This window comes from Arachis hypogaea, chromosome 14 (assembly GCF_003086295.3).
Source record: "Arachis hypogaea cultivar Tifrunner chromosome 14, arahy.Tifrunner.gnm2.J5K5, whole genome shotgun sequence".
NCBI classification, from domain to species: domain Eukaryota; kingdom Viridiplantae; phylum Streptophyta; class Magnoliopsida; order Fabales; family Fabaceae; genus Arachis; species Arachis hypogaea.
This window is the reverse complement of record NC_092049.1, coordinates 60,027,998-60,050,218: the sequence shown is the minus strand read 5'-3', so window position 1 is coordinate 60,050,218 and position 22,221 is coordinate 60,027,998. Positions and strand designations below refer to the sequence as shown.

The 22,221-nt window shown below is 39.8% G+C and overlaps 1 protein-coding gene across 1 annotated transcript in view; it reads left to right on the top strand.

Annotated features, from left to right (window-relative positions):
• Positions 1-5,945: 5,945 nt before the first annotated feature.
• LOC112742624 (uncharacterized) overlaps positions 5,946-22,221 on the top strand; it is a 29,873-nt gene continuing 13,597 nt past the window's right edge. Inside the window, exon 1 of the mRNA XM_025791861.1 lies at positions 5,946-6,107. Coding sequence (XP_025647646.1) covers positions 5,946-6,107 — 162 coding nt within the window. The remainder of the gene's footprint in view (positions 6,108-22,221) is intronic.

The following is a 22,221-nucleotide window of genomic DNA, read 5'->3' as shown; positions in this document are numbered from 1 at the left end:
CAACCCACAGTTTTAGGTAATCCTCGGAACAGGGACTCTTTTGATCTTTGCTTGGAAAACCTTGCAAAAGTATTAGAGAGGTTTACTAAATCAAACCTTGTTTTAAATTTTGAGAAGTGTCATTTTGTGGTTAAACAAGGTATTATTTTAGAACACATTTTCTCTAATAGTGTCATTTTATGGTTAGACAAGGTATTGTTTTAGAACTACCTCTCTCTCAATTGTTGCAAAAGGATGTTGAATTTGATCTAAGTGAAGAGTGTATGGAAGCTTTTGACAAGCTCAAAGTTGCATTGACCCAAGCTTCCATTGTAAGAGGGCCCAACTGGAGTCGGCCATTCGGGATAATGTGTGACGCATCAAACTATGCGGTGGGAGCCGCGCTAGCACAGCGTGAAGGTAAAAATCCTTATGTCATTGCCTATGCCTCTAAAACTTTGGATGGAGCCCAATCTAATTACACTACTACTGAGAAGGAATTATTGGCTATTGTCTTTGCTTTGGATGAATTCTGAGCTTATCTACTTGGCTCAAAGGTGGTAGTGTACTCAGATCATGCGGCATTGAAATATTTGTTGGCCAAGAAAGAGTCTAAACCAAGGTTGATCCAATGGGTTTTACTATTGCAAGAATTTGATCTAGAAATCAAAGATAGGAGTGGTTCACAAAATCTAGTGGTAGATCACTTGAGTCGCCTTCAGCACACAAAGGGCAATTCCACTCCTATTAATGATACCTTCCCCTTTGAGGGCTTGCAAGCAGTCTCTGAAGTGACCCCTTGGTATGCACCTATTGCCAATTACTTGGTGGCTTGCACCTTTCCTCCCAATCTCTCCAAGCATCAAAAGGATAAGCTTAAAAGCGAATCCAAATATTATGTATGGGATGACCCATACCTTTGGAGATGTAGTACGGATCAAGTAATTAGGAGGTGCATCCCACAAACCGAATTCCAATCTATCTTGGAGGCCTGCCACTCCTCTGAGGGAGGTGGCCATTATGGACCTCAAAGGATGGCAAGGAAGATTCTTGATTGTGGATTTTGGTGGCCAACTCTTTTCAAAGATGCCTCTCTCTTTTGTAAATCTTGTTCACAATGCCTTAGGTTTAGTAATATCTCCAAGAAGGATGAGATACCCCAACAAACTATGTTATTTCGTGAGATCTTTGATGTGTGGGATATTGACTTCATGGGGCCATTCCCAAACTCTAATGGTTTTCTCTACATTCTACTAGCTCTTGACTATGTGTCCAAATGGGTGGAAGCGATACCTACCCGGACAGATGATGCTAATGTGGTTCTTCTTTTGTGAGGAATAACATAATTTGTCGCTTTAGATCACCACGAGCAATCGTAAGTGATCAATGCTCACATTTTTGCAACAAGAGAATGACAGGGCTAATGAAGAAGTATGGTATCATCCACAAAGTGGCCACGGCCAACCATCCCCAAACGAATGGCCAAGCCGAGGTTTTCAATTGGGAGATCAAGCACGTATTGGAAAGGATTGTGAAGCCTCATAGGAAAGACTAGAGTGCTAAGCTCACTGATGCGCTATGGGCCTACCGAACGGTCTACAAGATGCCAATTGGCATGAGCCCGTTTCGGTTAGTCTATGGCAAAGCTTGCCATCTACCGGTGGAGATAGAGCACAAGGCATATTGAGCCGTCAAAGAGTGCAATTCAAGTTTGGGGGGGCCGGAATTGAAAGAAAGCTACAATTAGTGGAATTGGAGTGCTTGAGATTGGAAGCCTATGAGAGTTCTAGACTCTACAAGGAGAGAATGAAAGCGGTGGATAATAAGAATATTCGGAAAAGAGAATTTAGAGCTAGAGAGGTTGTTCTTCTCTACAACTCTAGACTAAGATTGATGCCCGGAAAGTTAAGCTCATGATGGGAAGGACCTTATAGAGTGGAGAAGGCAGAGCCGTTTGGGGTCTATCACTTGCGTAATCCTTCAAATCCCGACATCTTCAAGGTTAATGGGCATCGATTGAAGCTATACCATGGAGAGAAGATGAAAAGTAACAAAGAGGTTGAGGTGTTCCTTTTGGAGGATGCACCTAATGGCGAAGAGAATTGAGCTAATGACCGTCCAACTTAAGGACGTTAAACAAAAGTGCTAGCTGGGAGACACCCCACCATGGTAAAATCTACCTTTTTGCCTCTTTTGTATATAATTCTTGAACTCTTGCTTGATTTGGTGAATGCTTATTTTAGAGATTGTTTGGATAGACTTGATTTTAGTTGACTTAGTTGTGATACTCATGAAGGTTTGTCATTGATCTTGGTTAGGTTAGTTTCTTAATGTTGAAGAAAACACTCCATTTTGAGTATTGCATGGATTTTTTTGAGTGTTTTTGACCCTTTTAGCTTGAATGCTTACCAAGATTGTGTTGAAAATGCATCTCTTCATGTTTATGAAAAAAAAGGGGTATCCACGCGTGAGCGAGCTAGACGCGTACGCGCCGATGGCCTTCACGACTCCTGGTACAAAAAACCAGAGAGTTATGCGAGAATTGAGCCAGCACTGAGCCCTACGCGTGACCCCACTCACGCGTATGTGCGCATGATGTATGCGCGTCTCTGGTTCTGATCGCGACCCACACGTAAGCGTGGGTGATGCGTACGCGTCGACTGCGCCCTCTGCAACTCTGGGTACATTTTCCAGAGACTTAGGCAAGATTTGTGCTGATATTGTGGCTCACGCCTAACCTTGCCCACACGTATGCGTGGATGATGTGTACGCGTCTCTGTGCTGATCTGCGCATCCATGACGCGTCCGCGTCGATCGCGTAAATTCCCCTATTGGTACATTTTTCCTGAGAGTTGCCTCGAATATCGCGTGACCACTGTGCTTGGAGCCCAGCTCCCACCCACGCGCAAGTGTGGGCGACGCTTACGCGTCGCTTGCTTTATGGCCATACAGGCGTACGCGCGCTTAACGTGTACGCATCGATAACCCTCTAAGCGAACTCCTGGTACTTAAACCAGAGAGTTGTGCAAGAGTTATGCTTACATTATGCTACTAGCGCAATTGCCCCCATGAGTGCGCGCCACTTGCGCATCCGCGTCCCCTCTCTTCTGCTGCCCACGCATAGGCGTGGGCGACACTCACGCGTCCCTATGTCTTTCCGCTCATCCACGCGTACGCGTGGATGGTGCTCTCGTCGATTTCGTGACGCAACTTACCTGAATCATGCCCTGTTTTAAATTTCTTCCATCATCTTCTTCTATTCCTCCTTTCCTTCTTCCTCAACCACTTCTACCACCTTATCTCCGCCCATTACCACTGGTGGCATCAACCACCGGCAACCACCACTTCCGGGGTCCCACAGTTTTCACTCTCCTCTCTTTTTTTCCATTTCTCTTCTCCTCTCTTCACTTGCATTCTACTTCACTCTCTTCCCCTTCTCACAGTATTACTCACCTTTCTTTTTTCTTTTTTTCTTTGTTTTGTTTCAATTTTTCCATCTTTAGTTGCCCTTCTTTGCATTTCTTCTTACTTAGATTCTCATTCATGCATTCTTGTTTATTTGTTTGCTTTTTTTTCTATTTGCCATGGGTATTGAGGGTGGAGTTATCTCTTGCATTATTAGGTTATTTTGCAATGTTTGATTTCTTTGTGATATGTGGTGCTATATGACGATTGGTAATGCATTTTGGGGGTGCTACATTGTTACATTTCCTCCACTTGCTTATTGCTTCAAAATTGCACACCAAGTGTTTGATGAAAGGCACCTAAGAGTTCTTGTTTTAATTTGACATAATGCTTTCAACTTAGTGCCCCTTCTCATTCACTTGCTTGTTCCTATGTGCATTGAGCCTATTGTTCTTCATGTTTCCCATTCACATGCTCATCCCTTATGATTTACTTCTTGTTATTGATGCTTGAGCATATGCTTCTGATGCCTTTTACTTGCATGCTTATATCCCTCTTGCATCACATGCTAGTGACTTGCCTATTGTTCCCATTGTTGTCTTGCTTACATGTTGCAGCTATCATGTCTTCAGGACACTTATTCTTTTGTGGCTTTTTTTTTCACTTACATGATACTATTCATGTGTTGTTCTTTGAGTTTAATGTCTTTTCTTTTCCTTCCTTTTTCAGGTTGGTCATAAAAAAGGATAAGGAAATGGCACCGAAGAAGCCGCCTACCAAAAGGGCACCTCAAAGATCCACCACCAAGGCGCACCAAGCACCAAAAGCTAAGCCCCTCTTCAAGAAGGCGAGGAGCATCATTAATGTTGATGAGCAAGAGAAGGACAACCCTGCGAGGGATTCTACTAAGTTTCCCAACCGTTATTGTGAGCTCATGTTCCCCCTTATGATTGAAAGAAACTATCACTCTGAACCTCTTCTCGCCCCTCCGGCCCACATTGTTCAGTTTGTGATACCCCGCATTGAGCGACGACAGTGGGGGTTTCTCATAAGAAGACCGCAGGAGGCCAACCTTTCTTGGGTGGTAGGATTTTACTCCAACTACCACTCACCTTCTCTCGCATTAGTTTTTGTGCGTTAGAAGCAAGTCCCCGTCTCGGAGGAAGCTATTCAAGGAGTACTTAAGACCGTGCCATTGGCGGATGGGATAGACACTTACCAAGAGGACTTGTCGCAGCGTTGTGAATATGGTTTCGATTGGATGCTTACCAAGAGGACTTGACGTGCATTTTCTCTTTGTAGAGGCTCAGGCATGGGCCCAAATCTTATCCCATTATGTGCTTCCAACCACCCACGGGTCATCTATCACCGTGGAGATAGCCCTATTGGTTTGGTGCATACTTACAGAGAAACTGGTCAACATCCCTCTCCTCATCCGATATGCCATGGGTCGTGTCAATGTTAGGGGAAACCTACCCTTCATTGCTTTGGTAACCGAGTTAGTTGCTGCTGCTGGAGTCCCTCGGGAGGCCAAAGACTGGAAAGCACTGATTCCAGTAGAGGGCGACGTCGTCCCAACCGGAAAATATCTCAAGCCTCCGGCAGAAACCGATAACTTTGACATAGCTATTCCTGTGGGCATCCCCACCACTTCATCCGCACCACCTAAATCATCCCACCAACTGCTTGAGGATCTCCGTAAGAAGATGGACCGATATGAACGGCGGAACCAACGCCGGTTTGCTTATGTGGAGAAGCTTTTGAGTTTTGTGACCCCACCTTTGGAAGAACCAGAGATCTCCACATCCACCTCGAACTTAAGTGAAGATAGCCATCATGAAAGGGATAGTGGAAGTTCCGGACCCGATCGCCCCTTGCGCCTTACCGATAGCACGGAGGACCATGCTAATTCTTAAGTGTGGGGAGGTCGTTCGACCGATCTCCGTAGGTGATGACATGTCACCATGTCATGTTTTTCTATACTTTTTCATACAAGAAATTGATGATTTATGCTTGAATATTGAATGCTTTTATGCTTAATTGATACATTTCTTTGATCTTTTGATTTGATAAACTTTGTAGGAAATAAGAAGAAAAAGAAGCAAAAAGAGCACAAAATAAGCTAAAAAGAAGAAAAGAGGAATTTTGGGCACACTTTGAAGTTGGAGCACACTTTGGAGGCTTAGGCCACACTTTTAAAAGCGTGGCCCATGACCAAATCAAGGAAGAGAAGCGTGGCCCAAAGGAAGAAAAGCGTGGCTCAAAACAAGGAGCAAGAGCACAAAGCTCTTGCCGAGAGCTTTAGAGCTCTTGTGGAGAGCTTTACTTCAAATAATCAAAAGCCAAGCTCTTGCCAAGAGCTTAAAAGCTCTTGCCAAGAGCTTTTTCGGGCTTGCCTCAAGGAAAATGAGCATTGGAAGCAAATTTTCTCTAAGTTAAAATATGGGCGCTCACAACAAGACCATGCCTTCTTCAAAGGGCTATAACTTGAGCTACAGATATTTGATTGATGTGCTTCTAGTTGCGTTGGAAAGCTGACATTTAGAGCTTTCCAACGATATATGGTAATCCATATTTGGCATAGAATTAAGGCACGAGTGAAAGACATCTTTAAGGGCCATAAACAAGCAAAAATGAATCAAAGTGCTTCCACCAGGATTCGAAGAGGGATACCAAGGGAAGACACTAGGCGCTACTCTTGTGCCAAGGAAAATGGCCAGCAAGTGCTTCACCCAAGACTTGAACCATGGACCTCAAGGACAAGTAAAGCTCTTGCCAAGAGCTTTTAAGCTCTTTCAAAGAGCATTGTTCTCTTGTCACAAGGAAGGAACGTGCGCACACTTTGTCAAGAAAGGGAACCAAAGCTCTTGGCCAAAGCTCTTGCCAAGAGCCGAGCTTTGCCCTGGGAGTGTGACCCATGGGCTGAAAATTCAACCAAAAATCCAATTTAATTCAATTCCTCACCAAATTGAATCAAGGCCAACCAAACCCATTTCTCTTCAAATCCAAAGCAAGCAAAGCCCACATCATCACTCAAAGACACAAGAACAAGCTAGAATTAGGATTTTCATTTAATTTGTTTTTCATTTCAATTTCATTTTAATTTGAAAAAAACCTATATAAGGCATCATTTCCATCTTTGTTAGGGGGGCTCCATTAGAAAGTATTAGGGGGAATTGGGAAGGGGAATTGATCTCTCTTCTTCCTTGTTCTTGCTTCTACACTTTTTACTCTTTGTTTTGGATCTTGGGTGGAGAATTGAAGAAATTATGTTTCAATCTCACCTTGAATTCTCTCTTGTTTAGTTTTCTGCATAATTGAATTTCAATTTCTGTTTACTGTTTCATTCTTCTACACCTTCTGCAATTTACTTTTCCTTATTTCTTTGCAATTGTTCTTGTTGGATCAAGGAAGGATTTGAGATCTAGACTTGTTTTCTAGTCTCTTCCACTCCTAAGATCTTCAACCTTCTTTTAAATTGCTACAATTAAGCATCAGTCACTTTCCGTTTTACTTCTTCAAGTAATTTTACTTTTCTGTTTGAAATTAGCTATAATTTCCTTCTGCTGCAAGTTAAAATTCAATTTACATTGAGTTTGCTTTTGATCTTTGGTTTCCATTGCTTCTGTTCTCATTGCTTTCAATTTACTTTCATGCAATTTAAATCTTCTTGTTCCTCTGCACTTTACATTTGATGCTTGCTGTGAGCTTTATTTACATTTCTTGTAACTTTACATTTTCTGCAATTTCTCTAAGTTACTGATTTACTGCTTTCATTTAAATTTCCTGCACCCAATCCCCTTTACATTTTATGCAATTTACATTTCTTGTCATTTAAGATTTTGCCAATTTACTTTTCTTGCTCTTTAAGTTTCTGTCCAATTTACTTTTTGCATTTTTAAATTCCTTGTCATTTACATTCTGTTGGCTACAATTTCACACAATTCACTCAATGTTAGCTTAACTTAACTAATCACCCACTAAAGTTGCTTGATCCATCAATCCCTATGGGATCGACCTCACTCTAAGTGAGTTTTACTACTTGATGCGACCCGGTACACTTGCCGGTTAGTTTTAGGTGTTTTGGAAATTCGTTTTTCCATAAAAACACCATCAAGTTTTTGGCGCCGTTGCCGGAGATTGAATTAGATCAACAATGATTAAGTGGGTGAGAAGTTTAGATCAAGCATTTTCTTTATTTTTGTTTTCTATTTTAAATTGAAACCAAGGTGTTTGAGTTTTTGCCTCACTAAGAAATTCTCATCTCTGATATGAGTAATTTCAATTTTCGTTGGTGTTGTGTTTTCCAAAATTCAAATGGAGTTCAACTCATCTTATGATCAAACAAATTTTATGGGATATTACCCACCATCACCAATCTCTAATGGTGGCTGGGAATATCACCAAGAAAATACAAATTCTAAGCACTCCAATCCATTTAGATTTGCTTCAGAGACATAAGATGAGCAAGAGAATCATATGGGATATTTTCCTCCACCACAAAATGATGCATGTCATTATTCTAATGGTGGCTGGGAGTATCACCAAGGAATGAAAGAGCATCCACCCTCACGTCCCAATTTCTCATTTGAAAGATCTTCATCACTTGATGATGCCTCAACACAAAGTTTCCTCCAAAATCCGTACAAGTCATCCCATCAATCACACAACTCATTCCACACCCCTCAACACAACTTCACCACAATACATCCATGTCACCAAAATTATTCTCAACCTTCATCTCTTGAACCAACAGATGAGGATTACCTTCAAGCCATTGAAATACACAGAAAACTCGTGGAAAGATACACAAAATCCCCATCCTGGAAAGAAATCGTCTTCAAGAAGATGAATGGGCCCTTAGAACAAACAAGGGGGAACTTAAAACCATCAAACAGTATGGATGAAGACCAATTGATGGATGTGAAGGATAAAGTGGAAGAGCAAGATGAGGAGGCTACTGCATCAAGTGAACTTTCAATGAAGAATGAGGTGGTTGAAAATGAAACTGCACTTGAGATGACAAGGGAACATGAAGACTCACAACTTTCACAAACGTCCCTGACCCAAAAACTCTCAACAATTAAATCTGTGATTGAAAAATATGAAGAGGAGATGAAGAAATATTGGAAAGTTCAGTAAACCTCCTCAATGAAAAAGCTATTAAGTCAAATGTTGAGTGCAAGGGAGGAAGTGGAAGAGCAAGAAAGTGAGAAAGACAACCAAAGAATTTCAAACTCAAGTGAAGCAGAGAAGTACATGAAGGAAAAGCTCATGGAACCACCAATTCAAAAGGCTCTGGATGAATACAAAACTCCAATAATCACACAGCAACCAAGTCTTGAATCCAAAGAAGTGAAGGCAACTAGCAAAAATACCAATCCTGTCCCTAATCCAGCAAGCAAGATCAATCAAGCTATATACAAAAGGAAGCTTGCTGAGGAAAGGCCAAGACAAGGGACAATAGTTGAATCTTCTCCCCCCTTAAGGTCATTTCTCTTAACAAATTGGAAGAAGAGGAAGAAAGTGAAGAACAGGTAGACCGTAGGTACATTTCTTTCTTTGCTTTGTTTAAATTCAATAAATTGGCATATGGTTACATTCTAAGTTTGGTGTTGCCTTGCAACAAATTGTTTTCAATATTTTTGGATGATTGCATCAAATTAAAAAATGAAAGTGACACACCAAGATTCTAAGTTTGGTGTGCCACTTATTTTCTATGCAATTTATTCAAGCAACACTACTTGTCTGCATAATCATAATGCCTCAGCAGTTTTATTTTTCTCTTTTAATTTGACACTTTTTCATTAATCATTTTTCTATTTTTTTAAATGATTTCATTTTAGTTTGCTTATTTACTGTGTTTTTTAATACATTACCAAGAGAGCTTTATACATGACAGATTCTTGGCTTGGTGATTGTACTTAACAAATAACAACTTTACTTACTTAGTTTTAATTCAAATAAATTGACATATGATTGCATTCTAAGTTTGGTGTTGCTATGCAACAAAATTTGGTTCCAATTCTTACAAGATACTTGCATTAATTCCAAGTGAAAGTGTCACACTAAGTTTGGTGTGCCACTTATATCTTTATGCAATGTATCATACACACCTTCTTATGTTTGCAATAAAAAATGTCTCTGTCTCTTGTGCCTTGATTGTTATCTTTAATTTTGCTTGCTTGAAACACATGTATTGCTAACATTTCATTGTGTGAGACACTCATGATCCATCTCAGCCCCATAGCCATTGTTCTGATTGTTGCTTGAGGATGAGCAAGCATTTTGAGTATGGCAAGAGAAAGGGAAGAATAAGAGGAAAATGACAACAATAGAGAAGATGGACTACAAGGTTGTAAAGTTCCTTTTTCTCTCCTTTGTCTCTAGCACTTTATTTTGCATGATTGTCTTTATATTCTCTGTATGCATGTGTGGTATGAGTAAGCATAGCTTGAATATTGATTTGTAACATGTTGCCATGCCATTATGACTACCAACTTGAGTTTTGTAAAGCTTAAAGCAGTAAAGTATCATGATCATAAATAAACAAGGCATTAAAGTAGAACTTAGCATGTGCATACAAGTATTGGAAAGCTAGTATGATTAATTATTGCTCAATTGCATTGGATTTTATTTAATTGAAGTTTTCATCTAGGACATTTTGTGAAATCTTTTGAAAATCATGAAAACCTTGAAAAAGCAAATACAATTAAAGCAAGAAAAGAAAAAGGGAAAGAATGAGAAAGCTGAAGGCTCTGAGTACCAATGGCAATTTATTTGTTAAGTACTTGTGGTGTTTATGTATCAAGCCAAATGCTTGAAAACAAAACACTTAGAAGTCAAGGCTAGGCTCAAGTACAAAAGCACTCCCTCAAAGCTCAAGGTTCTGAGCATCAATGATTAGAGAATCAAGAAAAGAAACAAATGAGCTTAATGAAGTCCTCTAATTAAATGCTTGTGGTGCTTATGTATCAAGTGTTAATACTTGAAAACAAAGCATTTAGAATCGTAGCTTTGTTATTAACTCATGGGACAAAGCACCCAAAAGGAGAAGCTAATAAGAAAATCAACAGCTAGTTTCAAAGAAGAAATATAAGAGAAAGATTTCATAAATTGAGCTAGATAGAAGCATCAATCATTTACATCTCTTTTGTGATTGAAGCATGCTTAGAAAACTAGCTAACCATAAACATTGAGTTGCTATTCTTCTTACCTTGAATTGTCAATCTTTAATGCATGATTCTTTTCTTGCTTGGGGACAAGCAAGGTTTAAGTTTGGTGTTGTGATGACATGTCACCATGTCATATTTTTCTATGCTTTTTCATACAAGAAATTGATGATTTGTGCTTGAATATTGAATGCTTTTATGCTTAATTGATACATTTCTTTGATCTTTTGATTTGATAAACTTTGTAGGAAATAAGAAGAAAAAGAAGCAAAAAGAGCACAAAATAAGCTAAAAACAAGAAAAGAGGAATTTTGGGCACACTTTGGAGGCTTAGGCCACACTTTTAAAAGCGTGGCCCATGACCAAATCAAGGAAGAGAAGAGTGGCCCAAAGGAAGAAAAGCGTGGCTCAAAACAAGGAGCAAGAGCACAAAGCTCTTGCCGAGAGCTTTAGAGCTCTTGTGGAGAGCTTTACTTTAAGCTCTTGCAAAGAGCATTGTTCTCTTGTCACAAGGAAGGAACGTGCGCACACTTTGGCAAGGAAGGGAACCAAAGCTCTTGGCCAAAGCTCTTGCCAAGAGCCGAACTTTGCCCTGGGAGTGTGACCCATGGGCTAAAAATTCAACCAAAAATCTAATTTAATTCAATTCCTCACCAAATTGAATCAAGGCCAACCAAACCCATTTCTCCTCAAATCCAAAGCAAGCAAAGCCCACATCATCACTAAAAGACACAAGAACAAGCTAGAATTAGGATTTTCATTTAATTTTTTTTTTATTTCAATTTCATTTTAATTTGAAAAAAGCCTATATAAGGCATCATTTCTATCTTTGTTAGGGGGGCTCCATTAGAAAGTATTAGGGGGAATTGGGAAGGGGAATTGATCTCTCTTCTTCCTTGTTCTTGCTTCTACACATTTTACTCTTTGTTTTGGATCTTGGGTGGAGAATTGAAGAAATTCTGTTTCAATCTCACCTTGAATTCTCTCTTGTTTAGTTTTCTGCATAATTGAATTTCAATTTCTGTTTACTATTCATTCTTCTACGCCTTCTGCAATTTACTTTTCCTTATTTCTTTGCAATTGTTCTTGTTGGATCAAGGAAGGATTTGAGATCTAGACTTGTTTTCTAGTCTCTTCCACTCCTGAGATCTTCAACCTTCTTTTAAATTGCTGCAATTAAGCATCAGTCACTTTCCGTTTTACTTCTTCAAGTAATTTTACTTTTCTGTTTGAAATTAGCTATAATTTCCTTCTGCTGCAAGTTAAAATTCAATTTACATTGAGCTGCTTTTGATCTTTGGTTTCCATTGCTTCTGTTCTCATTGCTTTTAATTTACTTTCATGCAATTTAAATCTTCTTGTTCCTCTGCACTTTACATTTGATGCTTGCTGTGAGCTCTATTTACATTTCTTGCAACTTTACATTTTCTGCAATTTCTCTAAGTTACTGATTTACTGCTTTCATTTAAATTTCCTGCAACCAATCCCCTTTACATTTTATGCAATTTACATTTCTTGTTATTTAAGATTTTGCCAATTTACTTTTCTTGCTCTTTAAGTTTCTGTCCAATTTACTTTTTGCATTTTTAAATTCCTTGTCATTTACATTCTGTTGGCTACAATTTCACACAATTCACTCAATGTTAGCTTGACTTAACTAATCACCCACTAAAGTTTCTTGATCCATCAATTCCTGTGGGATCAACCTCACTCTAAGTGAGTTTTACTACTTGATGCGACCCGGTACACTTGTCGGTTAGTTTTAGGTGTTTTGGAAATTCATTTTTCCATAAAAATACCATCAGTAGGTAACACCCAAAAAAACTTTGATTTTCTTTTGTTAATTAGGATAGATTGCATGGTTAGGTTTTTCTTTTGAACACCTTTTGCATGATTAATGTTTCTTGTTAGGACTACTTGGTTAAGATGATGACTTCTATTCCAAGAAACTGTGTTTTTAGGGCACCCTACCAACTTTGAAAATTTTTTGGTGTTAAGCTTGCTTGAAGAATGTAATTTGGAACATGGTTTTTGAGCTAAGAATACAAGCATGTGAGTTTTGAGTCTAATTGCGTGGTTACCTCTTATGGTACTTATTTCCTTTCTTGTGTGCATTGTTCTCCTTCTATGATTGTGATCCTTGATTTGTTTGACTCTGTGTGTCCATTATTGTGTGTATGAATGCATGTATGTGATTGAGGCCATCATTTTATTTAGCCACTTGCCCAAATAGCCTCACCTTACAATAACCATTGTAAGCCAACTTTGAGCCTACGATTAACCCACTTGTTCTTAATTTTAGCACATTATAAGCCTAAAAGAGAGAAAAATAAAAAAAAAAGAAAAGAAAAATGAATAATAAAAAGAAAAAGAAGAGAGAAATAAAAAGGGGACAAAATACCCCAAAGTAAGGTTCAATAACAATCAATGCATATGTGTAGTGATAAAAAAATGCATGAGTATGTGAAAAAGTGAGGAATGGGTAGTTAGGTTAGCACTTAATTGTATAGGTTGTTATATAGGTTAGGTAGGAAGCTTAGGTTAATGAAAGATTCAAATTGTAGTCCACTTAGTCATATATATAACCCTACCTTGATCCTAGCCCCATTACAACTTAAGAAAAGACCCATGATACATGTATGCATGCATAAAGTAATTGTTGATTGTTAGAGGAAGAAAAATTTTTGGAAAGCATGAAGCAGAGGAGAATTGAGTGGTCAACCTTACACACCGAGTGAATAGAGTGCAAACACTTCCGGTGAGGGTTCGAGACTCAATTCCTTATTCCCGGCTCTCACTAGCGTTCTTCATGCAAGTTATACGCACTTCACTTTGATGATTGGAATTGGTAGAGTTCATATATTGTTTATCAATTTGCCCTGCGTGCTTATATATGTTCTTGGAATATTGATTTGCTTTTGACCTAGTAGATAGTAGCATTCATTTTAGTTGTATTCATATAAGTAGATTGCATCTCATAAATCCCATTCTCTTGTGATTCTCTGGTCTTTTGCTTTCTTTTAGCATGAGGACATGCTTAGTTTAAGTTGCGGGGAGGTTGATAAACCCCATTTTTAGGGTTTATCTTGTATGGATTTTGGGAGTTTTATCAATGTTCTTTCACACTTATTCATACATAATGCATGATTTTGTGTTTCTTTCCCAATTTTACTTCATAGTTGAAAAGATGCTTCTTTTACACTAAATATGCCACATTTTAATCCTCTTCTATTACCATTCGATGCCATGATCTGTTTGTTAAGTGATTTCAGAGTTTATAGGGCAAGGATGGCCTAGAAGAGAGGAAGGAATCATGCATAAATGTAAGGAGCATGGAAAATGGAGCTTTGGAGCTTGAGCAGCGACGTGTACGCATGCCTCACGTGTACGCGTGGATGCGCGCTGCCAGGATCGGCGCGAAGAAGCCAAGGCTAGAAGCCGGTGCATTCGCATGGCTGGGCAAGAACCTCATGGATGCGCACGTGTACTCTACGCATGCGCGTGGATCGTAAAACTCCAAGGACGCGCATGCGTGATTTACGTGTACACGTCATTGCTCGCACGTGATTTTTAAGTGAAATCGTGCTTGGCGAGTTCACAGAGGCTGTGGGCCCAATTTGAACCAACTTTGGCGCCAAAAGGCTTAAGAGGACCAAGGGATGAGAGAATTGATATTCATTCACACATTTAGATATTTTTAGTTAGTTTTGGAAGTTACATTTTTAGAGAGAGAAATTCTAGCTTCTCTCTAGGTTTTTGCTTCTCAATTTGGAATTCTCTTAGATTCGTTGGTGAGATCTATTGTCAATTCAATTCTACATTTTTTCAAGTTGTAGATCTAATCCTTCTACTCTAAATTTAGTGTTCTTGTTGCTCAAGTTACTTTGGATCTTAGATTTGGATTGTATTACTTTGATTTCCGTTAATGCATTGAGGAATTTTATGTTCACTGTTGTTAATTGTTTGATTGTTGTTAATCTCTTGTAGTGGATATCTTTGATTTGAAGTTTCTTCTCAATTTTACAATGTCTTTCATTCTTGTTCTCCAAGTGTTTGAGAAAATGTCAACTTTAGCTATGGAGTAGACTTTTCATTCTTGGCTTGGGAGTTGAGATATTGGAGACACTTGATTCATCAATGTCCTTTGTTGATTATTAATTGGAAACTGCTAATTGATTTGCATGCCACTAAAGCTAGACTTCCCTAGGGTTTGACTAGGACTTGTGAACTCAAGTTGATTATCTTCACTTGATTTTTCTTCATAGTTAGATGTTGACTAAGTGGAGCAATAACCAATTGTTGACACAATTGATGGAAATTAGGACGATAGAAATTCCAATTCTCACTCCTAGCCAAGGCTTTTACATTGCTTAATTGTCATTCACACTTACTAGCTTATTCCTTTCTTGCATTAAACTCCAAAATACCAAGACAACTTCTAACCAATGATGTGCATCTTAGAGCAACTTCTAGGGAGAATGACTCGGGACTAATACTCTCGGTTATTGATTTTGAATTGTGGACACACATTTCTAAGTTTGATGTGGGATTGGTTGTTGGTCTAGACTATACTCACGATTGAATTTATTGATAAATTCTACACCAATATAAAATCACTCATCAGACTGCCTACAATGAACTTTGGAAGTTGCTTGTCCCCAAGCACTTGAAAGGTAGTTATCATGCATATATGCCTATGAATTCTTGAACTATAAGTGGTGTCCGGACACCAAACTTAGTTCCTTGCTTACTTCTATATGCCAAAATTGAGTGCATCTTTCATGCATGTATACTACATCATGTGCTTTAAACCTATGAGGAAATTAAGTGTAAAACTAAAAGGTAAATAAATGAAATGCAAGTTTAGTCAATCTCTATGAATGTTTGGAATTTGTGACTATTCATAATTATCTCAAGGGTTACTTTGTGCTTAATTGATGTCACTGGTGGGACACCAAACTTAGTCTCATGCATTCGCCCTTGATTTTGTTTCTCTGTTGGTGCAGTCACATTGGTGTAGAACACCACTTAATTCCTCACAATACACAAAAATTGAACTAACCATTTATTTTGAAAAGAGTATGAAAGAGTAGTTACCTAAGGTTGAGTTGCCTCCCAACAAGCGCTCTTTTAATATTACTAGCTTGATGGTTGTCCCTCATTAGGAAGGATGATGATCATAATGCCTTAGCCCTTCCCCTCTCACTATGAGCTTTTTCCCAGTATCATTCTTGATGACTTCCACATGTTCAAGTGAAAGGATTTTGTTCACTGTGTAGTATCCCAAAAAATGTGGGGATGTTTCAATTGGTTGGTAGATTAGCATCACTTTATCCCCTGGTGAGAAGCCTTTAGTGGGGATTTTCTTGTTTCTCCATCCTCTTGGCACTTTTTCTTGGGATTCTTTTCTTTTTCAGGAGGTGGTTCAGGTTTTGAAGTCTCACTTTTTAGAAGGTCCTTGCTGAGAATCTCAAATGCAGGCTTTGGTTGTAGTTTCTCCTTGATTCTTTGAGCTTGTTGTACCACTTCTACCTCTTCCTTTTCTTTCCAGCAGGAGCTTAAGTGCATTGGGAATATCTCATCAGGTGCTTCCTTCAAGTTTGGATCTATGGAATCAATCTTCATACATTCTTCCTCTTGAGTGGAATCTTACAAATTCTTGAAGACATGGAACACTATATGCTCTTCGTGCACCCTTAGCATCAATTCTCCTTTTTCAACATCTTAATGCTCTGGCCGTGGCTAAGAAGGTCTCCCTAGGATGATGGGAGTGTTGTCATCTTCCTCCATGTCTTGGATGACAAAGTCAGCTGGGAGGAAAAATTTGTCCACTTTTACCAATACATTCTCTACAACCCCAAGTGCTTGCTGAATGGATTTGTCCGCCATTTGAAGGGCTATCTGTGTGGGTTTCAGTTCATGAATTTGAAGCTTCCTCATCAAGGATAGAGGCATCAGATTTATACTTGCACCAAGGTCACAGAATGCTCTCTCAATCATCATGTTGCCTATTGTGCAGGGGATATGAAAGCTCCATGGGTCTTTCATCTTCTTTGGCAACTTTTTCTGGATGATGGCACTACACTCCCTGGTCATCACAACTGTTTGTCCTTCTTTCAAGGATCTTTTTTCTTCAACAATTCCTTCATGAACTTAGCATATAGTGGCATCTGTTCAAGTGCTTCTATGAAGGGGATGTTGATGTGCAGTGTCTTGAATATCTCTAAAAATTTGGAGTATTTCTCCTCTTTGTTTTCTCTCTTGAGTCTTTCAGGATATGGTAGCTTTGGTGGGTCTGCTCTCACTGCATCCATCTTAGTTGCTTTATCACTTTGTGTGGAAGTTTCGTGCTCCTGCCTTTGTTCCTTCACTTCTTCTCTTAAGCCTTCTTAGTTATGTTCTCCCTGAGTGATGGCTTCTTTCTCCACTTACTTTTCACTTCTCAAAGTGATTGCTTTACATTCCTCCCATTTGATGGCTTTTCTTGTGTCCCTTGGGTTGTCTTCAGTGGTACTAGGGAATGCATTTGCTCGCTTTTCACCTATCTCTGTGATTTGTTTAGCCATTTATCCCATTTGCCTTTCAAGATTCCTCATCGTGACCTCTTGTTGCTCTTGTCCTTTGGCTAGACTTTGTGTATTCTGAGCCAGTGCTTGTGTGGTTTGGGTAAGGGCTTGCAAGGTTGCTTCAAGATTTAAGATCCTAGTTTCCTGATGGTTAATAGGTGGCATGTTGGGGTATGATTGTTGTTGCTGGAAGTTGTTTGGGGAATTGAGGTGGGTGTTTTGTGAGTTATTGTGGGGTTGATGATTTGTGTTCTATGGGTTTTTGTATTGGTTAGTGTTATTGGAGGAGTGATTTTGGTTGTTTGTGTTGTGGGAATTATTGGAGTTGTGGTTCCTCTGCCATTGACTTTGATTGTCACCCCACCTCAAGTTAGGATGGTTCCTCCATGATGAATTGTATGTATCACCATGAAAGTCATTTTGAGAGGAACTTGAGTTGTTGTGCATATACTGAACTTGCTCTGGTTGCTGCTTAATGTTTCCTTCTTCGGTTTGGCCCCACTCATTTGAAGGTTGGCTTGATGTGTTTACTGCAGCCACTTGAAGTCCCTCTATGCTCTTTGCCATCATCTCCATTTGTTGTTGGATTTGTTGTTGCATCAATTTGTTCTGTGCCAAGATAGTGTCCACACCTTCAAGCTCTAATATGCCTTTCTTTGGAGCTGGTTGGCGTTGCCTTTGATGAGCATAGAAGTATTGATTGTTGGTCACAGTGTCTATGAGATTCTGAGCTTCTTCAGCTGTCTTCAGTAGTTGTAGTGAACCTCTTGCAGAGTAATCCAAGGCCTCTTGAGCTTTTAGAGTCAAGCCCTCAAAGAAATTCTGAAGTCTGTCCCATTCACTAAACATATAAGGTGGATATTTCCTAATCAAGGCTTTGTATCACTCCCATGCCTCATAAAGTGATTCTCCATCCATTTGAGTGAAAGTCTGCACTTCTTTCTTCAACCTGAATTTGCTCTAAGAGCGCTACGTTCTTCTACAAAGCACCATACATGACCAAGAGCGCCTGCGATAAACGGAGCGAAAAAATTCAGCTGGCGACGCGTACGCGTCGGTGTGATATTTCAGAAGGAGCATGCAAACGCGTGAATAAGGCGCAGCGTGGATGTGATATTTTGCAATTCACGCGTACACGTGGGAGGAGCGCTCTTAACGTGAATGCTACGCTCTTAAAATGAGCGCTGCAAAGGACGCGTACGCATGGATGACGCGTATGCGTCAATGAGCCAAAATGCAAAGGACGCGCACGTGTATAGGATGCGTACACGTGGGTGCCTGAGCGCTACGCTCTCCTCAAAATGCTATGTTCTCTTGGGAGAAGAATTTTGGTTCAATTAATTTCGTTCCAAGCCCATTTTCATCAAGCAAGCAAGTCCACAGTTATTACTCAATCAAGGCCACAAGATTCATCTAGAATAGTTAATTTTCATTTGATTGTAATTTGTTTTGAATTTCATTTCACTTTATAATTTAGGTTAGCTTATATATAGGTCTTAGTTTTCATAAGAAAAGTACCATGCAAGGCTGGAGGATTAGAGACTCCAGAGCTCTCTTGGAGGATTAAAGACTCCAGAGAGCTTAGTTTAGAATTTCCTTTTCTCTTTCTAGACTTTTAATTTTCAGTTGTAATTGAATTCCGTTGGGTTTATGCAATTTAAATTTCTTACACTTCTCTTCTGCAATTTCCTCTTCTGAACTTTTACATGTTTATTGTCTATGCAATTTAATTTCCCTGCACTTTTGCTTCTCAGCCAATTTACTTTCTACGAATTTTAGATTTCCTGCACTTTGAGCTATGATCCACTGAACCCCAATTTATTAGTGGGAGGAGCTCTATTTTAATTCTAATGGATTAATAAACATCTTCTTCTTCTCAATTCATCTGGATAGCTAAGAAATAACTTCTATTTTGATTGAGGTTCATTCACTCCGGAAGGGGGTTTGAATCTGTAAATTTCCATATGAGCTTCGGAAGGGGAATCATGGAAATTAGAACTGAAGCTCTGTTTCTCACAATTCTCTTGATTAATACCATTCGGGAGGAATTGAGATCTTGAGAGTCTGTGTGGCTTATGGGTGAGAAAAAATGCTTAACCTCTTCTCATGACAATTGGATTAAGGAATTGGCGAGATTGATTGTGATTAGAGAGATTGGATTGCCAAGGAATTGGAATCCAATCAATTTCAATCTGCCATAGATCTATTCATATGATTGAGAAGGAAGTTGAGATCTATTTGATTTATGATGGATTATGATACCTCCAATCCCTGATGAATCTCTATTTCTGTCATTTTTCATTTGATTGCTTTGAATTTTATTAAATTGTTTTCATGTAATGCTTTGTCTTCATTCTGTTAATCCATCCCCACTTAATTTATCACTATCAGCTTAACTAAATTCATCACACACTAAAGTTTCTTGATCCATCAATCCCTGTGGGATCGATGATAAATGTCCAAATGCACGGGTTCAGATTTCACAATGAAAATAGGATTTGTCCGTTGCAAGTATAGTCCAAACCCAACAATTGAGCATCAATCAAATATTTAAATTCAAATCAAAACATAAACCAAGAGTAATTAAACCTCGGGTCGTTCTCCCTAGGAATGCAAATGAAATGTTACTTCTTTCGGTTATGAAGGGAACAAAAAAAGGGGTTTGAAATCAAAGAACAAAATATTAAAAGAACTAAGCAATGATCAAAATTGTAATTAATGCAATTAAAGGGAAGTGAGATCAAAACTAGTAAAAATGCTATAAACGCAATAAAAGAACCTTGACTTGGGAATGAGGATCCAAGAAATCCTATCATGGCCATAACCACAACTATGGTAATTGTTCACACCCTGGGCCGAGCTATCCAATCCGAGATGTTCAGTGACAAAGCGACCGACCTCTTCAGGTCAGGCTATCTGACCTCTTCTCAAAGAGGTCGGCCAAATCGACAGGAAAGCCCAATAAAGGGCCCAAATAGAGGAACACGGCCCAAATCCACCGGCCGTCCAAGCCTATAGAGATAAGGGCGGTTCCTTTGAAGATAAGCTGACCTCAACTCAAAGATAAAGATAAGATAAGATAACTAACTTATCTTATCTAGAAAGGTCAGCCTACACCACTATAAATACACTGGGGCACCCAGGTATAACTCATACTCTGATTCTACAATAAACTTGCTTAATACCCGTGCTAACTTAAGTATTGGAGTCTCTTGCAGGTACCCCCCACCCTCCGGTGACCAAGGATCAAAAGTGAAGCCAGTCCAACAAGTCGGACACAACAGCTCCGGCCGCCAGCAGCCAGCCGGACACGTCATCTCCGACCAGTATAGGAGATCTCATCCGAGATCGGCCTACAGTTTCAGGTAACCCTTGGAACATTGGCACCGTTGCCGGGGAACCTGGAAGTCATCCCATCCCCATGGCGGACGACCATGACAACGACCACGATTCAAATCTAGAGGACAGAACGCCGCACAAAAATGCGGACGCTACACCAAAGGATACTCCAGAATCTAACGGAGACAAAAACTCATCAAATCCAAAAGTAATAGAAGCACTTCAAAATCGTTTAAAGCAACTTGAAAAAGAAATCCAGCATCAACGAGAAGTGGGCAAGGATCTACAAAGAGAGGTAAGGCGACGTCGAGAGCTAGAAGACAAAATTCTACAACTCGAAGCCGATCTCAAAGCAAAGGCTACCCGGACCACCCCTGAGGACAATTCACGCAAAGATTAAGATCCATTCACTAGGGACATCATGAAAACTAAAATTCCTAAGGACTTCAAAATCCCAGATATGACTCTATATGATGGCACTACAGATCCCAACCATTACCTCAGCAACTTCAGAAGCAGAATGTACCTCACCGACGCCTCGGACGCTGTTTGCTGCAAAGCTTTTCCAATGACCCTCACGAAGACAGTAATTAGATGGTTCGACAACTTACCTCCGAAGTCCATCTCAAGCTTTAACGACCTAGCCAAAAAATTCCTGGCCAGATTCTCCATCCAAAAAGACAAGGCCAAGCACGCCTCCAGTCTACTAGGAATCAGACAAGGAGATCGGGAAAGTCTTCGCAACTACATGGAGAGATTCAACAAAACATGCCTAGACATACAAAGCTTGCCAACAGAGGCCACCATCGTGGACCTCATCAATGGCCTACGAGAGGGACCTTTCAGCCAATCTATATCGAAGAAATATCCCACATCTCTGGATGAGGTGCAGGAGCGAGCGGAAAAATATATTAACATGGAAGAAAACTCTCGGAGAAATCTCAAATTCTGGATTCTCCTACCGAGATAAAGATAAAGAATCCAAAAAGAAGGAAGATCTACAAGGGGAGAAAATTAAAAAATATCATAATTACACCCCTCTTAGGGTATCCCTGGTAGATGTCTACAAAGAAGTCTGCCATACGGAGAAGATACCCCCAGCTCGACCACTCAAAGGCAAAAGAGGAGGAGGAAATCGGAACAAATACTATGAATATCACCGAGTCCGAGGGCATTCCACCAACGAATGCGTCGACTTAAAAAACATCATAGAAAAATTAGTAAGAGAAGGAAAACTAGATCGGTTTCTGGCCACCCGAGATGATGATCAAAGAAAGAGAAGAAGGGAGGAAGATGTCGGACGAGTCGAGCGATCACCTCGTACGCCAGAAAGACATGTCCATATGATACACGGAGGATTTGTAGGAGGAGAAATCTCCAAATCATCCCGCAAAAGATATCTCAAAGAAGTATATCATGTCGAAGGAAAGGAGGTAGCTCCTGACATCCCTGCAATCACATTCAACAAAGAAGATGCATCCGGTATCATCTCAGGATACGACGACACCATGGTCATCACCATCATACTGGCAAACGCCAATCTCCACCGCACATTAATAGACCAAGAGAGCTCCGCCGACATCTTATTCAAAACTGCCTTCGACAAGCTCGGCTTAGAAGAAAAGGAGCTTAGAGCATACCCTAACATCCTGTTCAGACTAGGAGATACCCCAGTACAACCGTTGGGATACGTGTCACTACATATAACCTTCGGAAAAGGGAACCAATCCCGAACACTCAAGATAGACTACATCGTAGTC